Consider the following 22,351-nt stretch of genomic DNA (forward strand, 5'->3'; position numbering starts at 1 on the left):
GAGATGGTAAGGAATATAATGCATGTAACTGATAATAGATGAGAGGAAGAGAAAAAAAAAAAAAAAAAGCAACAAAATGGGGTACCAAAAAGCAACAAGCAAAATACATAGCAAACTATAGGGGTGGGGGGAAAAACAAAAAGGAATAGCAGCGTTGCTTTAACTGCCCTATGTAAACTACCCATGATCATAATCCCACATCATAGACATTCATCGACTTCATATCCTAACCACTGCACATCATGCAAGCTTCTTTGTTTTCGATGCTACCTACAACCAAAGAAGGAAAAAAAAGTTCATGGTTAGCAAACATCCTCGAAGAAGTTTGATGTGTGTTTAGAAGTCCGAAATAGTAGGCAAAAGTATCACTTACACTGCAACACCTTCTGCGAATAAATATCCTGTTCACTCTGTCCCTGCTCACCGGTATTTGTCTCGTTGACCTGTACCTCCGTCATTGACTGGGTTTGCTTCTTCCCCAGCTCCTCATCCGGCGGAGCCGTCGCCGGTGTCCGTTGGAACGCAGGAATCCCCTTGGGACTCACTGGCCGAGGGGGCTCCGATTCAGGTTGCTTCTGGTCGTACATCGGCCGGGGCACGGCGGAGTAAGCGCCAGAAGAGTTACCAAGCCCACCACCTCTCTTTTTCCCCACGACGCTCGACCTCGCGACGTTTGTATCTGCAACTTTGAGCTGTTCCTGGTCGACCGTGAACTGGATAGGTGCAGAAGCTGCCATCGTGCGGAGATAGTACATTCCCGTCTTCAGACCCAGCTTCCATCCCGCAAAGTGCATGCTGGTGATCTTGCCCATCGTAGGCTCCTTGAGGTGGATGTTGAGGGATTGAGACTGGTCAATATATGCACCACGGTCGGCGGCCATTTGAACGATGGTTCTCTGAGAGATCTCCCACACTGTTTTGTAAAGAGCCTTGATGTCGGCGGGGATATTTGGAATGTTTTGGATTGAACCGCCTTCAGCGATTATGCGATTCTTCATGTTGTCGGACCAAAGGCCGAGATCGACGAGATCCTTCAAAAGCCATGGATTCACGACTTGGAATTCACCGGCAAGAACACGACGAGAGTAGATGTTTGACGTGTATGGCTCAAAACATTCGTTAAATCCGAGGATCTGACTTGTGCTAGCGGTAGGCATGGGAGCAACGAGTAAACTGTTGCGAACACCATGTTTTGCGATGTCCCTTTTGAGGGAATCCCAATCCCAAAGGTCGGTTGGGGTCACGTTCCACATATCATACTGCAAAATGCCTTGCGAGACGGGAGAGCCTTCATAGGTCTCATAAGGACCGTCCACCTTGGCGATATCGCAAGACGCGGTCAAAGCAGCGTGATAGATCGTTTCAAAGATCTGAATATTCAGTTGTCTTGCTTCCGGCGAGTCGAATGGCAACCGCAGGGCAAGGAAAGCATCGGCAAGACCTTGCACACCGACAGCAATAGGACGATGGCGGAAATTACTCTTTCGTGCTTCAGGGACAGGATAATGATTGCCATCAATGATTTTGTTCAAATTTCGAACAAGAACTTGTGTGACTTCATGCAGCTTGCCAAAGTCATACTCGCCACGAACGGGATCGACGTATGTGGGTAAGGCAAGGGATGCAAGGTTGCAGACCGCAACTTCGTCTGGAGAGGTATATTCGATGATTTCCGTGCACAAGTTAGAGCTTCGGATGGTTCCAAGGTTTTTCTGGTTGCTCTTGCGGTTGCACGCATCCTTATAAAGCATAAAGGGGTTCCCGGTCTCAGTTTGAGCTTCTAGAATCGCATACCAAAGCTTCTGGGCCTTGATGGTCTTTCGGCCACGGCCTTCCTTCTCGTACCTGCATATTATATGTTACTATCAAATAAGCTTTACCTTCAAGAATATTAACTTACTGCTCATAGAGGGCCTCGAACTCATCGCCATAAACATCAGCAAGCCCTGGTGCCTCGTTGGGACAGAACAAAGTCCAATCACCGTTTTTCTCAACACGTTTCATAAACAAATCAGGTGTCCAAAGGGCGAGGAACAGATCACGGGCTCTCACTTCCTCCTTTCCGTGGTTCTTGCGAAGATCCAAAAATTCGAAGATATCAGAGTGCCAAGGTTCAAGGTAGATGGCGAAGGCACCTGGCCGTTTATTGCCACCCTGATCGACGTACCGAGCGGTGTTATTAAAGACACGGAGCATAGGGATAATTCCGTTGGAGGAGCCGTTTGTTCCTGCAATGTAGGAACCAGTGGCACGGATACGATGGACATTAAGACCGATACCACCGGCTGTCTTTGAGATCAGCGCACAGGTCTTCAGAGTATCATAAATGCCTTCGATACTGTCCTCCTTCATGTCGATGAGGAAACAGGAAGCCATCTGTGGCTGTGGCGTTCCAGCATTGAAAAGCGTGGGGGAAGCGTGAGTGAAGAACTTCTGGGACATCAGATTATACGTCTCAATTGCCTTCTCAATGTCTTCGCCATGGATGCCGACTGCAACACGCATGATCATGTGCTGGGGACGCTCAGCGACCTTGCCGTTGATTCGCAATAGGTACGACCTTTCCAGAGTTTTGAACCCAAAGTATTGATAATTGAAGTCACGGTCGTAAACGATAGCTGAGTTAAGCTCAGCTGAATGCTTCATGACGATTTCGTATGTCTTTTGGGAGATCATAGGTGCAGGGCGGTTGTTCTTTGGGTTAATATAGTGGTAAAGATCGTCGATGACAGATGAGAATTGCTTCTTGGTCTGCTTGTGCAGGTTGGACACGGCTATTCTGGCGGCAAGGATAGCATAGTCTGGATGGGTGACAGTCATGTATGCAGCAGTTTCAGCGGCCTAGATTTAACATGCAATTTAGCACTTGAAGCTTGCTTGCTAGACGATGTGCTCATCCTTACCAGGTTGTCCAGCTCAATGGTAGTTACTCCTTGGTATACTCCCGAAATTACTTTCTGGGTGATAGCTGCAGCATCGACATGCTCTGGATCAAGCCCATAGCATAATCTTGACACGCGAGCCGTGATTTTGTCGAATTGCACGCGCTCCTTGCGCCCGTCTACGTGTCGGGGGAGGTTAGCCAAAAAGGCCCAGGACGCAGGCCGGAGGGAAACACGAAATAGAAGAGGCAGCTGAATGTACCAAAGAAGAAGCTCTCTTCCAGCTCGTGCGGTAATGTATTGGACTCACCTCTCTTGTAGACGAACATCTTCGTTCGTCCGTCCGTTGACACTGAATGCGCGGGCTCACTGCTGCTGCTTGTCTGGAACCGGGTATAAGCTATATAATACTCTTTTTTCACCTATTAGAATCTAATCAGAATTAGATCGTGAAAAAAAGAAAGGAAGATGGTTATCGAGAAAGGAGGGAGAAAAGATTATGAGGTAAACAGTGGAGGAGAGGAGGAGGCGGGCGGAATTTTTCGATTTATGAAGCAAGCAGACGCGTTCCAGCAGCAACCCGAACGCGTTGCGGGCGCTCCCAGCCAATTATTAACACACACGCTTAGTCAGCTCGCGTTCGGTGCCAAGACCGGCAAGTCCAGCGAGCGAGCTGCGAGAGCCGTCTTGAGAAGCACGTTTCGATTTCCCGAATTCTAGCTACAGAGAAACCAAACACGTTTTATGTGCAGCTGGCCAGTAGCCATTGGAAGCGTTGAAATAAATACCATCTCTGTACGGAGAAATAGTGACGCTCCTGAAAGCCTAAATAGTTTGTTATCTAGCTACACGATGTACAGGAAAACAGTTGTTAATGCTCGCAGGTTCAGAGTTGGCCTTGAGGTATGGCTAAACCGGACCAGTTCTGCATTCACTTTGAAGACAATGATTTAAGTGGAATTATCAAAGCATATACACTCAGACGAAAAGCAATCAGCAAAGAATCCCTTTCTAGCTCTACAGAATAGCAGCTCCGACGATCGCTGCCATAGCTGCCAATGCGAAGGACTGGGATTTAAGTGAAGATGCAGCATTTCCGGTCTCTATAGGCTCGCTGCCGGAGGTGGTGGTGGCCGAACCCGTTGCCTGAACAGGAGAGGTAGCCGATCCAGTGGGAGATCCGGTTGCAGACATGGTGGCTAGGGTGGTAGAAATCTCGATGAGTTCTGTGGCGAGACAGGGGCTGTTAGCCAAATCTTGCAATTCACGAGTTTTTTGTTTGGTGATTTTTTTTTTTTTTTTTTAAAGAAGAAAAAAAAAAGGAATAAGGTAACGCTTTCGCAAATTGATGACAACACATACCGACTTTGTTTCCGGATTCGGAGCATGATTTGGAATAAGCATTTAGTGCCGCCTGGACGTTGGAGTCGTCGCAGAGCTTGACGATTTCGTTTTGGACTTTCTTGGATGCTGATCCGCACATAACGTCCATATCAGACGGATCCTCTTGGGTACTATTTATTATAGAGGGATTAGCACAGGATCAGAGAATATCGCAAAGCGTTATCGTTCTCTCTTTGGCATTAACTAGGACGGTCCAATGCAACGAAGGAGCAAGCTTACTTGATAGCAGCAATAAGGCATCCTGGGGGAGTGGCAACGGCGAAAATATTGAGGAGTGCCAACACGGTCACAAAGAGAACAGCTCTAGCGGAGAACATCTTCGATAATGTCACGGGCGAATGTTGCAAATGTTTCGAGAGAAGGGGGTTTTCAAAATGGGCTTCGGGATGTCGGCACGGACAAGATTGCGGTTCAAACGAGGGTAACGAATGGGAAAGACTTCCACTGTTCGACAGCGAAAAAATGAATGAAGAATAAGAAACAAAGGAGTGGCTGGAGCTGGTGTGCAATGAAAGAAACGAAGGTGACCTTGAGCTGCGGAAGATTGAGCAAGGAGAGGATCGAGAGTTTCAAGTCGTTCGAGGAGAGGCGAAACAAAGTTCGGGCGGCGACAAATCGGATTTCCCCTTGTCAGCCCGCCAACTCACTAGCGCGGTTCCTGCCAAGACCTTCAGCCAAAACACCGTTCGAAGGAACAGCCGGTCCGATGACACCAGAAAGCCGTTGCGACGACGACGACGAGCGACGTTTTAGGATGTATGTACGGAGTATTTTGCGATGGTTCGAGGATATACACGAAACTACAGAGTACATGTGACGATCGTGAGTGAAGTGCGGAAAGTATAGTGATTAGAAACTTCACATGCGGACTGTAACTACATATGTATTCCAAGTCATTAACGTTGTATCTGCCCCTCGACGCACGTCATTTCCACCCCATATCTTCCCGGCTCACAACGATCTCCGAAACTTCCAGCCTATTCTCCACGATCTCTTTTCCGTTGACTAAATCGTTTTCCACCGCTCTCTTGTCGGCCTCTTCTTCGTTCTTCGCTATGCCCGCCTCAACATGCCTTTTCACTAGCCTCTGCCTCGCAACCTCAAAGTCCACCTCCACAAACCACACCTCATCCATCAGCCCCGCCACCTCAGTCCAAGGTTCGTTGTTTAAACTAAGATAATTCCCCTCGAAAAATACAATTCTCGCCGTCACCGGGATTGGTATGTCGTCTTCCACGGGGTCCTTAATCGCATGGTCGAAACTAGGCGCGTATATGATCGCCGAGCTTGGACTAATATCTTCACGTACTGCACGGACTAACTTCGTGAATTTCACGGGGTCGAAGGTGAACGCTGCCCCACGCCTGGCCACAGCGTACACAGGATCCGGCATCGCTGCCAATTGGGCTCGCGTGAGGTGAAATCCGTCCATGCCCACCCAAGTAGCGATGGGTGGTTTATCAGGGTGTTCTGTCGCATACCGAACATTCATCTGTTCGGTCATGATTTTCGCCAGGGAAGATTTCCCTGACCCTGGAATTCCGCTGATCGCGACCATATAGCGCGAGGATGGCGGGATTGAGAGAAATTTGGCTGCCACGTATCGTGGAAATAAGTTAGCATTATTGCTCAACCTAAGGCGCACTGTATGCACCGGCAGGATTGTGGATGCATGCGGTGTTTCATCAAATAGCCACATAAAGCCGCGAACTGAGGATGTTTGCTCACCCCATACTTTATCAACAAGCCTCTGCACTTGGTCGTCCATGATGATTTATAGTTGTTTGGCTGGTTTGACGGTAGAAGAAGAATTGCTCAGACTGACAGTGTTTTACTCCACACTTTGTATGTACAAGTGACAAATGGTAGGTCACAGAATCCAAGCACACCGCATCTAAAATAAAACCGGATTGGCGTGCTGATGACATTACATAACTCCTTAGTTACTCTCTACACTTACAACTAGGTGTGTGATCTTAGGTTCTTATTAATATCAAGCACTTTCATCACCACCAATGCTCGCCACCTCAATTAGAATAGACCACACCACAGTGAAGAAGACCAGAATTTGTTGCATCCATCAACCATTCTACTCTATGTGAGCTGACATCTTCATTCCACCAAGTGAACTGGCGGTATTCGACAAACAGAAGAAAAGCATGTTTAATATCTGCTTTTCAGTTGAACTCTTACCAGGACAGAGTACATCTGGCGAACAATGAATGGTATGGATCCCACCTTTTCCACAGAGAGCTTCTTCCCGAGGAAACCCTTTGTGATGAACTTTGCTACGATGAAGCAAGACTGGCCACATTGTGCTCTTTTCTGTGATATGTGGACACAATTTGTTTAATTTGGACTGGAAATTCCTGATGAACGTGGTGTTGGAGATTGGCTGTAGACAATACCTGTTCCTATGTCTTTCCTCTTCATTTCTTTCAATAGTCCTATTAAATTTCATCTGCTCTTTATCGCCTGCTAGATGTCCTTGCCTTAATCCGTCATCTTATTTCTGAAAATCCTAGGAGAAACCATATTATATATCTATATAAAATGTCATTCACAACTTTGGTCGACAATACATTAGAATATCCTTGCCAATAGATTCTATAAGCAATATTATCTTTAAAATTCTGAATGATCTTAGCGTCAAGCTTATCATATTTGATATTTTTTGGTTTATTCTCCTCATAAAATTCTTCACTAGATTTTAACACCTTGGTGCTGTGCGACGACAATCATTCTTCAAAAGAGGTCCTGAAGGTTGACCCTATCTCTCTTTTGTTCCTATAATGAATACTAGATATACCAGACATGAATCGTGGCTTTCATACAAAACCACATGGTGCTTGAAGGAAGCACCAATGGTCCAACATGCAGATCTCCAAAACAAAACAAAACCAAAAAAAAGGGAGACAAAACCAGGTATTTCGAGCGGCATAAATATGGGAAAGAATTTCCTACTCCCGAAAGCAACATCAAAGTCAAAATTTTGACGAGACGCCGGCTACTTATTTGCCGGTGGATTTGATTTTCCATCGAGTTAAAAGCTTAAAAGCAAAGCAGAGTAATGCCAGCTTATCCGCTTCGAATAGATTGAAAGAAGAAAGTGAAGGGAAGATAAAGGGGAAGGAAAAAAAAAAGGGAACGGGGAATTTGGCTCAATCGTCCTGGTCCTCGGTACTAGCGTTGTTGAGTTCGCGCCGAATAGTTCGTGATAAACCTGCTGTAGCCCACCACTCGTCTGGAATGTCGTCCCTTCGCACTAGCCGGTCGAGAATCGCGTGCACCTCTTGTAGATCTGGATGCATCGACTGTGAACTGAACGAGGCGCTGGTCGAAGTAACAGGCGTATCATTATTGCTATCATCATTCCGGTCTTGGCTTCTTCTTTCTTGATCTCCTTCACGAGGTCCACTTGAACGAGTAATAGTGAAGCCAAACATTGCCCCTGGCACACGCATGGACGCGTCAGGCTCTGATTCTGCCTCTGTATCGGAGCCAGAGTCAGAACTTAGAAATTCGCAATTCGGAGAAAACTCCGGAAACGGGTCATCAAACGTGATGCGCATTCTTGGTGAGTCAGGGCCAAACGATGTGAGAGGTGTTTGCGAAGAAGTGGAAGAATTAGAGGGTCCTGAGTTTCTGGATAGTGCCGACGATGCACTCGCTGTTGCGGAGGTAAACGAGGAATCGAGGCTAGGGAGCTGGTCATCTGGTGTAATGGTAGTCAAGAGCGTCTCCCATGAATCATGCATTTCATCCTCTTCCGGCCCGAGACTACGCTCTCGATCACCAAGGCCATCAACTACGTGGCGTCGTCGGGACCGGCGCTCGCTTGCAGCTACGGATCGATGTCCAACTCTACGGAGCAATGGCATGTTTGAATCCGGTCCGTCGTTCGGAACGGTGGCTGGGGACGCTGTGCTTGAGCGGGAGATCGTTTCGCCGTCCACGGGGTGCGCCGGTGCAAATCGAGGAGTCAAATAAACTCGCTCAGATGTTTCAGCGTTCCTAGAACGCGGAACCTGAGGTACAGCGGGCTGTGGAAAATCTCCGTACCAATACGGCCTGGGCATTTCGAATCTCAGCGACGACTCTCTGGGTATTCGCATCCGATGGCCAGGGGAGGAGTAGCGCAGCGAGTCCCTCAGAAGATGCTGGCCCATCTCATGCCGAGTGATTGAATTCAGAGAATTCCAGGTTCCCAAATCATCCGTGGGCGAGACGTTCGATCTAGGGCTACGCGAGCCGCGGCTGTTGACTTCCCGTTCCGCTTCGCGGGTGAAGGCGTCAAGCATGTGCGGTAGAGGCCATCGTGTTGAGGAACCGCGATTATTGCGCGAGTTGCTGATGATGGCGCCATTCCGTCGAGGTCGACGGATAGCGTTCTGGCGTCGAATGGACGACCGGGCGACAGCGGAGGGGTCCGGTTTGAAATTCTGTTCAGTGCGCGATGCTACGGGTTCGTATACAAGCCTATTGATACAACAAGAAGCTTAACGTGGTGTGCCGCGCAAAAACGTGGTGATGGTGAGAGGAGATAGTGATGCATCCGACAAACACGTCAAAGGGCAGGACGAATTCAACTTACGGGATGCCCATGATCAACCAACAACACGGATTCCAGGTTCAGAGGCAGGTCAACAGACAGATCGCTTTTCTGCGATTCAGAATCTCGAAACGGGATTAAAAATTAATTGACGGCTGCGCTGGGTGCTCTTCAGACGCCAGATGATTTATGTTTGTCGCTGAGTGAGGCGGGCTGGGTCTTCATTCCTTTGGGGGGTTCGGAGGAGCACTCCCCAAACATCGCTGATACCAAAATTACAGGACAGGGCATGGAGAGAACCGCGGCGAGTTCTCCGCGTGGTGCGAAAGTTACATGAAATCTCGGCGTATTCAACTCTGCCACGGGGCTGGGCCGCTGTTTGAGACTCGGAAGCAAGAAAATCCGAGTGCACGCGTGAGTGGCTAGGGCAGGCTTGGCGGCGCGTGTTCGTGGCGTCAAAATGTGAGTCCGAATCTCGACGCCGGAGGCCAGAAGGCTCTGAAAGCGCCGGCCCTGCGAAGGCGATTGAGCGGCCCAAATCGTCGGCTGGCTGTTTCAACCGCAACTCAACCTTCCTCGCGAGTGGGCGTGTTAAGCGCGTGGGGGTAATCACGTGGATTCCCGGCAAAACTCCCTGCTGCCAACGCACGGCGCCAGCTGTTGGATGACCTGGCTTCGGATCCCGCTGGCACTCAGTGACTATATATAGTGCTTGCTCTGATTTGGATGGTATAGCCTACAAGGTGCTGTGAATACTATTATAAGACGTTGCTTCTTCCACCTAGCTGGCTCCAACCTAGGTTTATTATCACGACATCCCGGATAGTCATGAAACTTTTTAAAAAGACATCAAATACCAAAACATTTCCCTTCCGATAACGATGATCGAATTGGGGCTATCTCGAATAACTCAGCTGGTCCAGAAGCCAAGCTTGACCTGGAAGGCCATTCATGTTGCTGGGACGAATGGCAAAGGGTCAATTACCGGATATTTGTCCGCCTTGCTCACTGCAGGCGGCGTGCGGTGTGGCTCTTTTACCTCGCCGCATTTGATCGATCGTTGGGATTGTATTACTATCAATGAACGCGCTGTTCAGGAGTCTATCTTCCGGCGAATCGAAAACGAAGTCAAACAGAGAAATCAGCGATTGGGTCTTGGGGCTACGGAATTTGAACTTTTGACCGCTACTGCGTTCGAGATCTTCTCTCAGGAACAGGTCGAAGTCGGGGTTGTGGAAGTCGGCATGGGTGGCCGCCTTGATGCCACAAATATCTTGACAAACGTCCTCGTATCTATCATCTCGAAAATTGGGTATGATCATCAAGCTATATTGGGAAACACTATTGAAGAGATAGCCCGGGAAAAAGCTGGCATAGTAAAGCCGGGAGTGCCTTGTGTTGTTGATAGCACGAATTCTCACGAAGTGAAGCAAGTAATCCAGGCCCACGCAGAGACGCTAGACGCACCAACTACATTCGTCAACGCTCACCATGTCGGACAACTTTTTCCTCTTCTTCGCGATAAATTTAGATCCCTTGATCTTCCCCCTCACCAGCGCGCGAACCTTTCGTGCGCCATTACGGCTTTGCAGGTCGCTTTACCCCAGATCCGACCAGATTTAATGGTCGATCAACTATTTCCATTTATATCCAAGACTCCACGCCCAGGCAGATTGCAGGAAGTTTGTCTTGAGACGTTGATCTCTCGAAATGAACCGGTTCTACTCGACGGTGCGCATAACCCCCAATCTGCGGAGGTCCTGGCTTCGTATGTCGATCGAAAATTCCGAGCTCACGCCAAAACCATTACCTGGGTCGTGGCGGCTTCGCAGGGAAAGGATATCGTAGAGCTGCTCGGGTGCATGCTAAAGCCGGGTGACAATGTGGCAGTGGTGGAGTTTGGGCCGGTAGCGGGCATGCCATGGGTCCGGAGCGTGCGTAGCACCGAACTCGCTACGGCGGCACGCGACGTTCCTGGCATCGGGGCTGTCGAGGGCTTCGAAAGAGATGTTCTGGCAGGGTTGAATTGGGCTAACACGATATCAGCGGGCGGACCCGTGGTTATTGCTGGCAGTCTGTATCTTGTTTCTGATGTGCTGCGGCTGCTTCGGGAAGCTCAAGCTGGAGTTGCTCGTGATGCAGTAAATTAATGACTTGGCTCTCGTTGGGCCTGGCCGTCAGGGATCATGCGGATTAGGGGGCATGAAGTGGGGGGGATTTTCCTGTTCTTCATTGTAGAAAATCGACAGATGAATAGCATGCGCAGCTGTTTTAAAAAACACACACTGTAGACTGCCGGGAGCAAGATCTTTATTTTTAGGCTGTCTTTTCCATCGTTCCTTGCGCGAACGGAGAACACCGTAAAGCTCCACATGTTCGACATGGGGCTTGTGGTCGTTTAATTTGCGGATTGTTCAATCATCATCTTGAAGTCTATGGCGTCGAAGGCGCTAAAAGGCCAAAGCTGACTTGTCTTCTGTGCCACCCCAGCACGGCAGCCAACTGCGTCATCCCGACCAGCACACTTCGACTAGGGATCGAAACAACTCTGCAGCCACAAGTTTTCCTAAGTTCTCCACCAGCATGCTTAAAATCCTCCATTACCCTTCCCGTTTAAGATGAACTGCTTGCGTTGAACGTTCTCGACCGCTCCTTGTCCTGTCTTCCATCTTTTCCTTCTCGAGCTCCTCAATTGATCTCAGCGCCAAATTATCGACAACCCTGTCTCTATCTTGGACCTTTTACCGTGGCCCCTCCTCAAATGTTTCCCGGCAGAGATTGTCCACTTTCATGAGCGTGTCTGACATGAAGACCGGGTTATCGATATCGTCACACTCGCCCCAAGTATCGTTCCGCCCGCCACTCGCCAGTTGAGAGCCTTTCCATCATGGTGCACCGGTCCGATGATTCAGGGGACATCCGCCCTCCGTCCCGCGCTCACGATACTCCGTCTCGACAGAAACTGAAACCGGGAACTAGCCCGCCGAAGAAGGAGAGGTCAAGGTCGTCCGCGAAAGATGTCTCGGAGCTGACAGATTATGTACGTTGACACTTTGGTTGATGGGATATGCAGCAGACCGCGTTTGCTGATAATGGATGCCGACAGCAACTGGGCGACTGCCTTGGCAAAGGTGCATTCGGCTCGGTATATAGAGCGTTGAACTGGGGAACCGGCGAGACCGTTGCCGTCAAACAAATTCGACTTGTGGACCTGCCGAAGAGTGAATTGAGGGTGATCATGGTGAGAGACCGCTCTTGAGACCTAGATCCTTGGAAGTAACATCTCTAAATTCTCTAAACATTACAGCAAGAGATCGATCTTCTCAAAAATTTGGACGTGAGTTTCCCGGATCGCAGAATATGGTTCAGGAACCACGTTTTGACTTAAAAGTTACTAGCATCCGAACATTGTTAAGTACCATGGGTTCGTGAAGTCTGTGGAAACCTTGAACATTATATTAGAGTATGTTACGTTCATTACCCAAGTCATTGAGCGCTTTCAGTCTTAACTGATGGAGTAGATACTGCGAAAATGGCTCCTTGCATTCGATTTCAAAAAATTTCGGCCGGTTTCCCGAAAACCTCGTCGCCCTCTATATGTCTCAAGTCCTATCGGGTTTGCTCTACCTACACGAACAAGGCGTTATCCACCGAGATATCAAAGGTGCAAATATCCTTACGACGAAACAGGGCTTGGTTAAACTGGCAGACTTTGGTGTTGCCAGTCGCACGACAGGTCTCCATGAGTCGAGCGTTGTCGGAACTCCATACTGGATGGCACCAGAGGTGATAGAGTTGTCCGGAGCGACTACGGCCTCAGATATATGGAGTTTGGGATCTACCGTAATAGAGCTGTTGGAAGGGAAGCCACCATACTATAAATTCCAGCCTATGCAAGCGTTGTTTCGGATTGTCAATGATGACCATCCTCCGCTTCCTCAAGGAGCTTCACCGGTTTGTTCCCAGGCCCTCTCGGCGATAACAGATCGAGCTACTAATGTCGATACAGGCCGTAAAGGATTTCCTCATGCAGTGCTTTCAAAAGGACCCCAATCTTCGTGTAACAGCTCGGAAGTTGTTGAGACACCCTTGGATTGTTAACGCCAAGCGGTCCGACTCTGTTGTTCCAACAAAGTCTACAGAATACGAGGAGGCTGTCAAAAGCGTCCAGGAGTGGAATGAAGCACTCCGATCCCCTAACCCGAATACCTTACGAAGACCCATGCGATCTGCATATGCAAGCCCTGGACATAGTCAGAGAAAACGTTCACATTCCCGTCAGCCTTCCTCTCGCGAATCCCTCCCCGCCATAAATACACATGTCACGGATAAATTTAGGTCTCCAGAAAATAATGATGACAATTGGGATGATGATTTTGCGTCTGCATTCTCACCAAGCGCCCTTCAGTGTCCTCGTCTAAAGCCACAGGACAACTTTGGCGGCATGTTATCTTCGGAAAAACTTAAGGCATTTGCTTCTCTCGAAAATATCGCGGAGCTTGGCACCGATAAATTCACCGAAAATGGTGCATTAGCCAGAGATAGAACAGCTTTCTCAGATTCCGATCCGCTGCAAACTATTCGCCCATATGTTAAAAAGCAACCAGATGAACATCAAAGCCCCCCGAAGCTTCCAAGAAGAACTCGGCATCGTCAAGTTCCTACGCCGTCCTTCAAAAAGAGTGCAATCATTGCCCCCATTGCTCGTCAATCTCCCAAACCTGCGTCTCACCCACGTCCCGCGGCCTTCTACAAGGAGAGCTCCATCGAAGATTATTCTGATCTTATCGCTGCGAACGAAGAAGTACTTGAAAGCAAACTATCAGTGATTCCGGTGGGTTGCTCACTGCTAATTCATCCTCTCCCTGAAATTTAACTCACGATTGATAGGGCAATGCCACCGATGAGATGGGCCATCATGCCCGGGATCCCAATGGGTCGGGCCTTTTCGATGACACCGTGGTACACTCGCCCGAAAAGGGCGTTTTTCAGTTGCCATTAAGAAGGAGGAAGCCGCAATTATCAAGAGCACGAACATCAATTGGGATTGAGAGATATGCAGAAGATGAAACTGACGAGGATTTTTCCGACATCCTTGGGAGCAACGAAGATCCTCTTGTGAAGCTGGAGAGTGACGATGGCTCGGATCGGAGTAGCTTGATGCTTAATTCGAAACTGTCTAGTAGCTCATGGCTCGGTGATGTGGACGACGAAGATGACCCTTTTGCACAGCTCGAGGAGGGGTTGGATGAAATGGACCTTGAAGCCAATATCGCTAGGGATAAATACGCACGACTTCGAAGTCAAGTGGAAAGCCTTGTTAGCTCTTTAAAAACTTCTCAGGATGAGGAAGTACTGGCTGATATCTCCGAGCAATTGGTAAGCTGTCTCTCTACTGTTGGAACATGGACGTCGGGCTGAATCATGTAGGTAACTGTGTTTTCGGATCTGCCTGAGACGAAAAACGTGATACTTGGCGCCCACGGAATGCTACCTATGCTAGAGATCCTGGACACTTGCCGTCGGAGGGACGTTGTATCCAACCTCTTGAAAATTGTTAATGCTGTGAGTTTGTCCATTGTAACGGATGATGGTCGTGATCATGCCGGCTAACCGTACTCAAAGATTATTTACAACGACTACGAGGTTCAAGAAAATTTATGCTTCGTTGGAGGAATCCCGATCATTAATAAGTTTGCTTCGAAGAAATACCCTCGAGAAATCCGCCTGGAAGCTGCTTCGTTTGTCCAACAAATGTATCAGACGTCAACATTAACACTCCAAATGTTTGTCAGTGCCGGAGGCTTGAATGTTTTGGTTGAGTTTTTGGAGGACGACTATGAAGACGAGCGAGATCTCGTTTTAATTGGCGTCAATGGTATTTGGAGTGTATTCGAATTGCAGGTACGTTTTGGTAGCAAAATTTTAACCGTCGTTGGAGTAAGCCTAATTGAGATAGGGATCGACACCGAAAAATGACTTTTGCCGTATCCTGTCTCGAAATTCAGTTCTTGATCCGCTATCTTTAGTGCTAAGCAGAGTCTTAGATGAGGAAGAAGGTGAACTGGCGGAGCTTTGTGAAGGGCGTATTGCGAATATTTTCCACATATTCTCTCAAGCAGAAAGCCATGTCAAGGAGATGGTTGCAGAAAGAACTGTATTGCATAGTAAGTGCTACACACGATGTTGAATGCATCAAACGCTGACGCCGTTTCCAGGAGTACTTAAAGAACTGAAACGGATGTCCCCCAGTCCTCAAATTACGATGCTCAAATTTATCAAGAACTTATCGATGCTCTCGACAACTCTTGAAGCACTTCAAAATTCTAATGCAATTGACGTTCTCACCGAACTACTGCGCTCTACAATGAAAGGACCTCATTTCCGCGAAGTTTCAAATCAGATCCTCAACACGATATATAACATGTGTCGCCTAAGCAAGTCACGGCAGGAAGACGCAGCTTTAAACGGCATAATACCACTTCTGCAAAAGATAGTGAAAACGGAGCGGCCACTAAAGGAGTTTGCTTTACCCATTCTTTGCGATATGGCGCATTCTGGTAAGGTTGGTCGCCGCGAGCTCTGGCGCAATAAGGGTTTGGCATTCTATATATCTCTATTGTCAGATCCGTACTGGCAGGTTACTGCCCTCGATGCGATCTTTAGTTGGTAAGAATACCTTAGTCAATTTGTTTCAGCTTTCAGCTAATGATTTTGTTTAGGCTTCAAGAAGAGACTGCCAAAGTTGAGGAGCATTTGCTAGATAACCGGAACGGCGAACCTCCGTTCACGATCGCGATTGTCCGCTGCGTTACCATATCGAAAGCTAACGCATTTGAGAACCTCCTGGAACCTCTTCAGAAACTTCTCCGGTTGAGTCCAGCGGTTGCGGCAACACTTGCAAGGCCGGATATGTTTGAACGTATTGGACAGAAACTCCATCATACTAAGCCTGCTGTAAGGGTCAACTTGTTGCGTATTTTATCGACAATCTGTGACGCTTGTGAAGAGAGATGCGGCCTTCTCAGCCGATATGGGCTTTTGGATGCGATTAGAGAATTACAAAAGGACTCTCGTGTTCTTGTCCGCGAGTTAGCTTCACAACTAGTCAAGTTGAGCGAGGAGAACGATCAAATGAACGGCCAAAAACGAAGGTCCACGAGGCGAAGAAGCACATCTATCACACCTCCGAGTCTGATGTCAAGCCATTCCATGCCTGCTACGCCGCAAATAAATCGAACTGGCGCATCCAAACTCTACATCGATGGAAGAGAAAACCTTCACTCTTCAAATGGGCTCAATGGTTCCCTCGGGTTGAGACCAGGAAGCCGAGATGGTAGAAGCTCTACTGGGACTCCAGCTGCTCCGGGAAGTGGAAAACTCCGCTTGCCGCACCGACTGTCGCAACAAATTACACCATTGACGCAACAAAAGGAGGAAGCCCGCACCCCTACTTCAGCAAGGAGACCATCCATCCTCCAATCGCGGCGGAGGAGACCGACAAATGGCGGGCCAGAGTGGACGTAATCTGGGAGATCGCCTTCCCACAAATTGTTCCATTACTTTTATTATCGCATCCCCTTTAGTGGTATATCTTTGAGAGACGTTCAATAACCCTGCATTGCATAGCATAGCATTGGCGCATTGGGGAGATACACACATACATCCTAGTTGCTTGGCTCAGAGGATCAGGTCGTTATTGTTAAACCTTATTTCCTTTATTTTACAGCCATTCTTGGAGGCTGATATTCATTCCCTTTTAATATTTTCTTAGGCTACCTTTTCTTTCATTTCCTGCCGTTTTGGCCTGTCATCCAGCAATGGAATACATGCTCAATGCGGGAATGTGTTGATATGCTCCAAAGTAGAGTTAGCTCTTTTGGCGGAGACAGGCTTATACTCCAGCTTGAATGCACAGATATTTCCTGAGGTTTGCCATCCACGATGGACTGTAGTCTGCAGCCATGCTCAGGCTGTTCGGCCCAATACCTGTGAGATAGGGAGCACGCGATCAGATAAGAATTCATGTAGGGTGACGAGATCCGGAATGAGGAAATTCCGCGCCGGCGGAAAGTTCCAAAAAAATAATAAATTGTTATCGTCATCTCGGATCCCGCAGTCGACGGTGAGCACCATTGGAAGAATTTGAAAGATTGCCATGCTCAACATGATACCTTTTCATCAAGCGATCTAACTGTCGATCACTCCAGTCTACATTAGCAAAATTGCTCCCCAAACTAAGAGATGAAAACCCGGATCCCTCTCCGAAGGTTCGCCGGTGTCACGAGCGCTCCTGCAAGGCCTTTCTTTCTCCAACCGCAGACGATCCCATGGACATGTCGAAGGTGTCTCCGGCAAAAACAAAAGCTTATACATTCTACAGATGCGCGCGGAAATTATTCGACTGCTGTGTTCAGAACAAAGGCCTCTTCGTCGGGTGGAAGTCATAAAAAGAGACCTCGGCGCGCGTTGAAATATGCTGCGGCGGGAGGCACACTGGGTGCCACAGCGCTTGCGTTTTCGGATGATATAAAGCACGGGTACAATGCTGCTGAGAGGACTGGAAGGGTTATTACCGCACTGGCAGTGTGTATTAACGAGTGAGTTTCTGATGACCCCTTTTCTGTCACGTTGCCGGTCTCCTTTCTGTTTGGCAAGAGTCTATAGCCGCGTTGCGAGCTTGTGATTTGGGCAGCCATTGCCCATCTTGGGGGAAAGAATACAAGCCGGAGGAGAGAGAAGTCAAAATTGCTAAAGATTTTCTTGATTTCTTTCCTATTCGTGCGCTATAGTTATAGGGTAACCCTGAACCAAAACCCAGGCTCCGACGAGGAAAAAGCCACGATCCTTAAAGCCTGCCATAAGCGATGCGCCGAACGGACACTACGTGTGCTCGAAAAAAATGGTTCAATATTCATAAAGCTCGGACAACACTTGAGTAGTATGGGTTATTTGTTGCCGCTGGAGTGGACGACGACTTTCATCCCTCTTCAGGACAAATGTCCCGTTTCCTCGTATGAATCCGTTGAAGAGATGTTCGTCAAAGATACGGGACACAGGATAGATGAGCTGTTCTCCAGCTTTGAGAGGGAACCGATAGGCGCGGCTTCCCTGGCGCAAGTGCATATTGCCGTGCTAAAGGAGAATGGGCAAAAGGTTGCGGTCAAAGTCCAGCACCCTGCATTGGCGGAATGGGTTCCGCTGGATTTGGCACTTACAAGATTCACGTTCTCAATGCTGAAAAAGTTCTTCCCGGAGTATGACCTCGAGTGGTTGTCAAACGAAATGGATATGTCGCTACCCCAGGAGTTAGATTTTCGTATGGAGGCGGAAAATGCAAGGAGGGCGAGAGAATACTTTGAGACGAGAACAAAAGCACGTTTGGTCATCCCAGAAGGTAGTTACAGGCCCTGCTGGAATGGAGTTGCGATAAGCTAACCAGTGACTGCTTAGTTATGTGGGCAAAGGAACGAATCCTCGTCATGGACTTCATTTCTGGGCATCGACCCGATGATCTCGAGTACCTCGACTCCAATAAAATCGATCGAGATGAAGTCTCAGCGGCCCTCGCACACATCTTCAATGAAATGATATTTGGCGAGGACGCACCTCTCCACTGTGACCCTCATGGTGGAAACATTGCTATCCGCAAAAATAATTTACGGCGTAAGCCCAACTTTGATATTATCCTCTATGACCATGGGCTCTATCGTGACATACCTAGAGAAACCCGAAGAGCCTACGCCAAACTGTGGCTTTCTATCGTGGAAGCAGACGAGAAAGGAATGCGAAAGTATGCACATGAGGTGGCTGGTATAACGAATGATGAATTCCCGCTTTTCGCCAGCGCCATCACAGGCAGAGACTATAGTGTTGTGGCAAGCAAGGCAATCGCATCTTCGAGATCTGTCGACGAAAAGAAGGTTATCTCCGACGCCATGGGCGACGGAATGCTACAGGACCTGGTCACTTTGCTGGGCAAAGTACCGCGGATCATTCTATTAATCCTTAAGACAAATGATCTAAGTAGGTATTGTCCGCTGCTTGTCCTCAAAACAATCAATTCATTTTCTCTACACGTGATTAATCGAAATTGTGTCGTTTAGCTCGATCCCTCGATGAAAACCTACATACCCGTCACGGCCCTCTGCGTGCATTTCTTATCCTCGCTCGCTATGCGACATGTACCGTCTTCGAGGAACAGATGGAATCCATTCGCCAACACGGTAGCATTTTTTGGCCACGTAACTTCCTGCAATTTATCCGTGCATGGGCGTCATACCTTCGCGTGGAAATGAAATTGGGAATATATGAGCGGTGGCTGTCGGTGAGAGGGAGATTAGGGCTGGCAAACCAGCTTCTCTAGATTTATTAAACCTTTTCTACATAGATAACTGCGGCGTCCCCTCGACCCTTTTCGACATTTCTTTTTCGCTGTTAAACTCTGATTTTCGTTTAATAGACATGCCCCGTTTGCATATATATTTTACGTGTATATTAATAGATATAGATATGTTGGGTTTTGTTGGGGAGCAGTTCTAACTCAGTTCCAAAAACCAGTGCCAGGAACCCAATAGATGACAAAATGTAACCAACCGCAATGGGTAGAGGATGTATATTAGGGGAAAGACAGAGAGGAAGTGGACGTTGAGAAAGATCAGTGTGGAGTATCTATCTCCACTCGGAGAGCAAGTGTACTTTTTATGCCCCTTTGCTCCGCAAAGGATACACGTGTACATCTTCGGCTCTGATTTCGTTTCTCCTGAAAAGCCATAATTTAATGTTACTAGGATATCTCACATCTGTGGGAACGGTTGGCGGTGTTCCGTGGAAATGAAATGACTATCAGCACCGAGTTATGCGCTCATGCTGCAAAATTGCATAGAAGTTTTTCAAGGGAAACAAGTGACCGTCCAAGAGAGAAACCCTTAGATCATCCCAGACGAAAAACATCCAAGGCATAAAATAGAAGAAGAGGGCCAGCGATGGCCCTTCAGACCCAAAGCAGCAACTCGGCAATGAGCACTGAATTAGATCTAACAGGTCTGGACTACATGGTGGTCCAGGAGGGCATGGATCCATCAACAGCTGGGCCACAAAGCTGTTAACTAGAACCTAGAACCAAGATGTAGAGTGGCTTCAGCACAACGAAAGTTGATTAAGGCAAACTTCGGCGAAGACGGGCTGGGTGTCGTGATAATGTCCAGACAGAGTGGAAAAGAGTTATCCTGAAGGCCATCGGTACGTAGCAGGATCATCAGAATTGAACGGGTTCTTTGTACAATGAACCGGTTATGCGCCTAGCAATAAGAGATAAGAAGGTTTCCTAGAATCCCAGGCCGTGCTGGAGAAGGCGGGTATAATAAAAGCGTCTTCCACGCCAATCATGAAAAAGCAGAGAAAATAAGAGGAGAAATCTTGTAGAATGGTTAATGTCTTTTTCTACAACTCGAGTCCCTGACAAGCCAGCCTAATCGAATATTAAAATAGTAACAAGACGAAAGTGCAAAGGCCACGGGATGCAAAGGGAAGGGGGAAGGAGAAGCAGAGGAAAACGAAGGCTATGGTCTATTCGCTCGGATATCGCGCAAGGCTGGTCACCCACGGGAAAAAGATTATCTGAAGCTGGTCATTGAGGATCCTTTCCCACTGTACATTTCCAGATTCCTTCAGGATTTTTTTTAAATAATGAATTATTCGCAGTTAATAAGCCGACACCGTTTCCTCGGTCAAGATTCTATCTCCCTCGTGTTGAGTGTAATGTATGATATTCCGCAAATATTCGTAAGTCAACATCGTAGTCATCGCGGCTGGGACTGCACGAAATAGATTTGTGCCAATTCCGGCATAGAATGCCCGCCATCCCTCTTCCTTAAGAATAGTTTGAAACGTGCGAATCACTCCGCTGTAGCGTGGGCGATTGCGCATGCCATCTGAAGATGATGCACCAGCGCCTAAACCTGGCGGTCGGCCATGGTCCTGAGGCTGTTCCAAACCGCCACGAAATGCGATTCCTTCGGGAGATGGAGCTGGATCACCTCGTTGCTGTGTTTGCAAGCGAGTTCGCAGCACTTCGTGAGGATATGTGGCTGTACTGGCACAGATTTTGCTAAGGAAAGTAGCAGCGCTGATTCCTAGCCAGTGAGTATTACCTTCGTCTGGATGCTCTCCAATCCCAAACCCTGTAAAGGCCATTTTGAAGTATTCGTAAAGAGGAAACTGGATGGCGACATGGGATAGACCAAGCAATGCAGGGGTAAGACCAGAATAGAATGCGGCTATTCCTTCACTCGCATACATCTTGCGAGCAGCATCTAGCGTGCTTTTGTAATACCAGGGCGCACGATAACCATTGGTTGAGGGAGTAAAACTTTGCGACATGAGCCTCGTTTTAATGACCCAAATCGGGTTTGTGGCCACCGTTGAGCAGGCTCCAGCCGTGAGGGATGCATAACCACGGGCCATCCACCAATTTTCTATGGCGCAATGGATTAGCAAATTATCTACGCTTTCAAAAGTCTAGCTGGACGCACCTGTCTTTTCCCAGAAATACTCTCTAGACTGATCGTAGATCGTTAAATAGATGGCCCAAGTTGGCAGGTATCCCAAAAGCATGGGCCCTAGCCCTCGATATAATCCGCGGACGCCTTCATCTTTCCAGATCATTCTTCCGGTTCCTAACATCCCCTTGTACAACGTGCCCGTCTCGACCAGCTTTCCATTTCGCCTTAGCTGGAATCCACCTTGGGCTTGTAGCTTTGTTTTGATAACGTCCAAGGGACAAGTCACTATTCCGGATGCGATACCGGCACTTGCTCCACAGAACGGCGTAACCCATGCTTGAGGGATGCGCGTGGAGTATATCTGAATACTGGTTAGAGGAGAGGATCCCGGAGGAGGCGACGCATTTGGGTGCAGTTGTGGGACAGAAGAATGTGGTTCTGGATGATGTGAGATCTGCTGCTTCCGGGATGAGCCGGCGACACCCTCAGGCAGGTTGGTGTCGCTGGGAGACATGATTGACGGGATATCGAGCAGATTCTCACTTTTCTCTCACTCAGGGACGCCTCATGGATGCAAACTTGGATGCGGAGAAGGTCGGGCTTCCCGGCTCGAACCTCGATAAGATGTGGGAGTATATGGAACGGTCGCACAAAACTGAATATAAATCTGCGACTTTCCGCCGAGGAGCGAATTTTTAGGGCAGCGGGGGGAGGTTTTAACTGGCGCGATATAGTAAGCAGCGGTCCTGCGGGGTCTGCAACCCTCGCAGCTCCGAGATGGAGCAAAGCAGGCTAGATATCTGCACTTTTCATGCTCATGGAGAGAAGGGAGATAGCCAGATGAAGTAAGCCAAGGATTGAGTAAAAGGATGAAAGAAAAAGGGAAGAGCTGTGAACAGTGCTCTAGGGAAGAGACAGTGCGCTTGTGGTCGACGGACTAAAACCACCAGTCAGAGACAGCAGAGCAGGTTGTGCGGAGAGAGAAGAGAGAAGAGAGAGAGGACAGCCAC

The 22,351-nt window shown here is 48.3% G+C and overlaps 8 protein-coding genes across 8 annotated transcripts; 3 read left to right on the forward strand and 5 right to left on the reverse strand.

The window, feature by feature from the left end:
* Positions 1–26: 26 nt before the first annotated feature.
* CIMG_04098 (ribonucleoside-diphosphate reductase large chain) lies at positions 27–3,211 on the reverse strand (the record flags this gene model as incomplete). The annotated part of the gene is made up of 5 exons (XM_001244656.2): positions 27–270; positions 374–1,845; positions 1,901–2,841; positions 2,904–3,061; positions 3,193–3,211. The coding sequence occupies 5 exons, from the start codon at positions 3,209–3,211 to the stop codon at positions 227–229; spliced, it is 2,634 nt and encodes an 877-aa protein (XP_001244657.2). The 3' UTR covers positions 27–226.
* Positions 3,212–3,691: 480 nt separating this feature from the next.
* CIMG_04099 (uncharacterized protein) lies at positions 3,692–4,814 on the reverse strand. Its single transcript, XM_001244657.2, has 3 exons — positions 4,506–4,814; positions 4,245–4,396; positions 3,692–4,108 (listed from the first exon to the last, which is right to left on the reverse strand). The coding sequence occupies exons 1-3, from the start codon at positions 4,601–4,603 to the stop codon at positions 3,900–3,902; spliced, it is 459 nt and encodes a 152-aa protein (XP_001244658.1). The 5' UTR covers positions 4,604–4,814; the 3' UTR covers positions 3,692–3,899.
* Positions 4,815–5,119: 305 nt separating this feature from the next.
* Positions 5,120–6,069, reverse strand: CIMG_04100 (uncharacterized protein). The gene is made up of 2 exons (XM_001244658.2): positions 6,015–6,069; positions 5,120–5,879 (listed from the first exon to the last, which is right to left on the reverse strand). The coding sequence occupies exons 1-2, from the start codon at positions 6,052–6,054 to the stop codon at positions 5,212–5,214; spliced, it is 708 nt and encodes a 235-aa protein (XP_001244659.1). The 5' UTR covers positions 6,055–6,069; the 3' UTR covers positions 5,120–5,211.
* An 855-nt stretch (positions 6,070–6,924) lies between these two features.
* CIMG_04101 (uncharacterized protein) lies at positions 6,925–8,891 on the reverse strand (the record flags this gene model as incomplete). The annotated part of the gene is made up of 2 exons (XM_001244659.2): positions 6,925–8,765; positions 8,881–8,891. 2 exons carry the CDS (start codon positions 8,889–8,891, stop codon positions 7,448–7,450), a joined length of 1,329 nt encoding a protein of 442 aa, XP_001244660.1. The 3' UTR covers positions 6,925–7,447.
* A 734-nt stretch (positions 8,892–9,625) lies between these two features.
* CIMG_04102 (FolC protein) lies at positions 9,626–11,246 on the forward strand. Its single transcript, XM_001244660.2, has one exon. It carries the CDS (start codon positions 9,720–9,722, stop codon positions 10,986–10,988), a length of 1,269 nt encoding a protein of 422 aa, XP_001244661.1. The 5' UTR covers positions 9,626–9,719; the 3' UTR covers positions 10,989–11,246.
* Positions 11,247–11,449: 203 nt separating this feature from the next.
* Positions 11,450–16,775, forward strand: CIMG_04103 (STE/STE11/CDC15 protein kinase). The gene is made up of 12 exons (XM_001244661.2): positions 11,450–11,878; positions 11,945–12,079; positions 12,146–12,175; positions 12,237–12,301; positions 12,360–12,792; positions 12,848–13,672; positions 13,729–14,217; positions 14,269–14,403; positions 14,464–14,742; positions 14,798–15,005; positions 15,057–15,507; positions 15,561–16,775. Exons 1-12 carry the CDS (start codon positions 11,726–11,728, stop codon positions 16,363–16,365), a joined length of 4,008 nt encoding a protein of 1,335 aa, XP_001244662.2. The 5' UTR covers positions 11,450–11,725; the 3' UTR covers positions 16,366–16,775.
* Positions 16,776–16,997: 222 nt separating this feature from the next.
* On the forward strand, positions 16,998–19,377 carry CIMG_04104 (ubiquinone biosynthesis protein). The gene is made up of 4 exons (XM_001244662.2): positions 16,998–17,438; positions 17,631–18,235; positions 18,292–18,864; positions 18,945–19,377. The coding sequence occupies exons 1-4, from the start codon at positions 17,083–17,085 to the stop codon at positions 19,202–19,204; spliced, it is 1,794 nt and encodes a 597-aa protein (XP_001244663.1). The 5' UTR covers positions 16,998–17,082; the 3' UTR covers positions 19,205–19,377.
* Positions 19,378–20,242: 865 nt separating this feature from the next.
* On the reverse strand, positions 20,243–22,301 carry CIMG_04105 (mitochondrial carrier protein). The gene is made up of 2 exons (XM_001244663.2): positions 21,372–22,301; positions 20,243–21,314 (listed from the first exon to the last, which is right to left on the reverse strand). Exons 1-2 carry the CDS (start codon positions 21,853–21,855, stop codon positions 20,542–20,544), a joined length of 1,257 nt encoding a protein of 418 aa, XP_001244664.1. The 5' UTR covers positions 21,856–22,301; the 3' UTR covers positions 20,243–20,541.
* Positions 22,302–22,351: the final 50 nt, after the last annotated feature.

Source organism: Coccidioides immitis, assembly GCF_000149335.2.
Source record: "Coccidioides immitis RS genomic scaffold supercont3.6, whole genome shotgun sequence".
Lineage (NCBI taxonomy): Eukaryota > Fungi > Ascomycota > Eurotiomycetes > Onygenales > Onygenaceae > Coccidioides > Coccidioides immitis.

Coding starts and splice junctions, on each gene's coding strand:
- CIMG_04102 (XM_001244660.2), top strand. CDS start 9,720: ATGATCGAATTGGGGCTATCTCGAATAACTCAGCTGGTCCAGAAGCCA.
- CIMG_04105 (XM_001244663.2), bottom strand. CDS start 21,855: ATGTCTCCCAGCGACACCAACCTGCCTGAGGGTGTCGCCGGCTCATCC. Junction 21,315..21,371: donor GTATTTCTGGGAAAAGACAG/GTGCGTCCAGCT, acceptor ATTGCGCCATAG/AAAATTGGTGGATGGCCCGT.
- CIMG_04104 (XM_001244662.2), top strand. CDS start 17,083: ATGAAAACCCGGATCCCTCTCCGAAGGTTCGCCGGTGTCACGAGCGCT. Junction 17,439..17,630: donor CTGGCAGTGTGTATTAACGA/GTGAGTTTCTGA, acceptor CGTGCGCTATAG/TTATAGGGTAACCCTGAACC. Junction 18,865..18,944: donor CCTTAAGACAAATGATCTAA/GTAGGTATTGTC, acceptor TGTGTCGTTTAG/CTCGATCCCTCGATGAAAAC.
- CIMG_04099 (XM_001244657.2), bottom strand. CDS start 4,603: ATGTTCTCCGCTAGAGCTGTTCTCTTTGTGACCGTGTTGGCACTCCTC. Junction 4,397..4,505: donor TGCCTTATTGCTGCTATCAA/GTAAGCTTGCTC, acceptor TATAATAAATAG/TACCCAAGAGGATCCGTCTG. Junction 4,109..4,244: donor CGAATCCGGAAACAAAGTCG/GTATGTGTTGTC, acceptor GTCTCGCCACAG/AACTCATCGAGATTTCTACC.
- CIMG_04103 (XM_001244661.2), top strand. CDS start 11,726: ATGGTGCACCGGTCCGATGATTCAGGGGACATCCGCCCTCCGTCCCGC. Junction 12,793..12,847: donor TTCCTCAAGGAGCTTCACCG/GTTTGTTCCCAG, acceptor ATGTCGATACAG/GCCGTAAAGGATTTCCTCAT. Junction 14,218..14,268: donor CTGATATCTCCGAGCAATTG/GTAAGCTGTCTC, acceptor TGAATCATGTAG/GTAACTGTGTTTTCGGATCT.
- CIMG_04100 (XM_001244658.2), bottom strand. CDS start 6,054: ATGGACGACCAAGTGCAGAGGCTTGTTGATAAAGTATGGG. Junction 5,880..6,014: donor GCTTGTTGATAAAGTATGGG/GTGAGCAAACAT, acceptor GATACGTGGCAG/CCAAATTTCTCTCAATCCCG.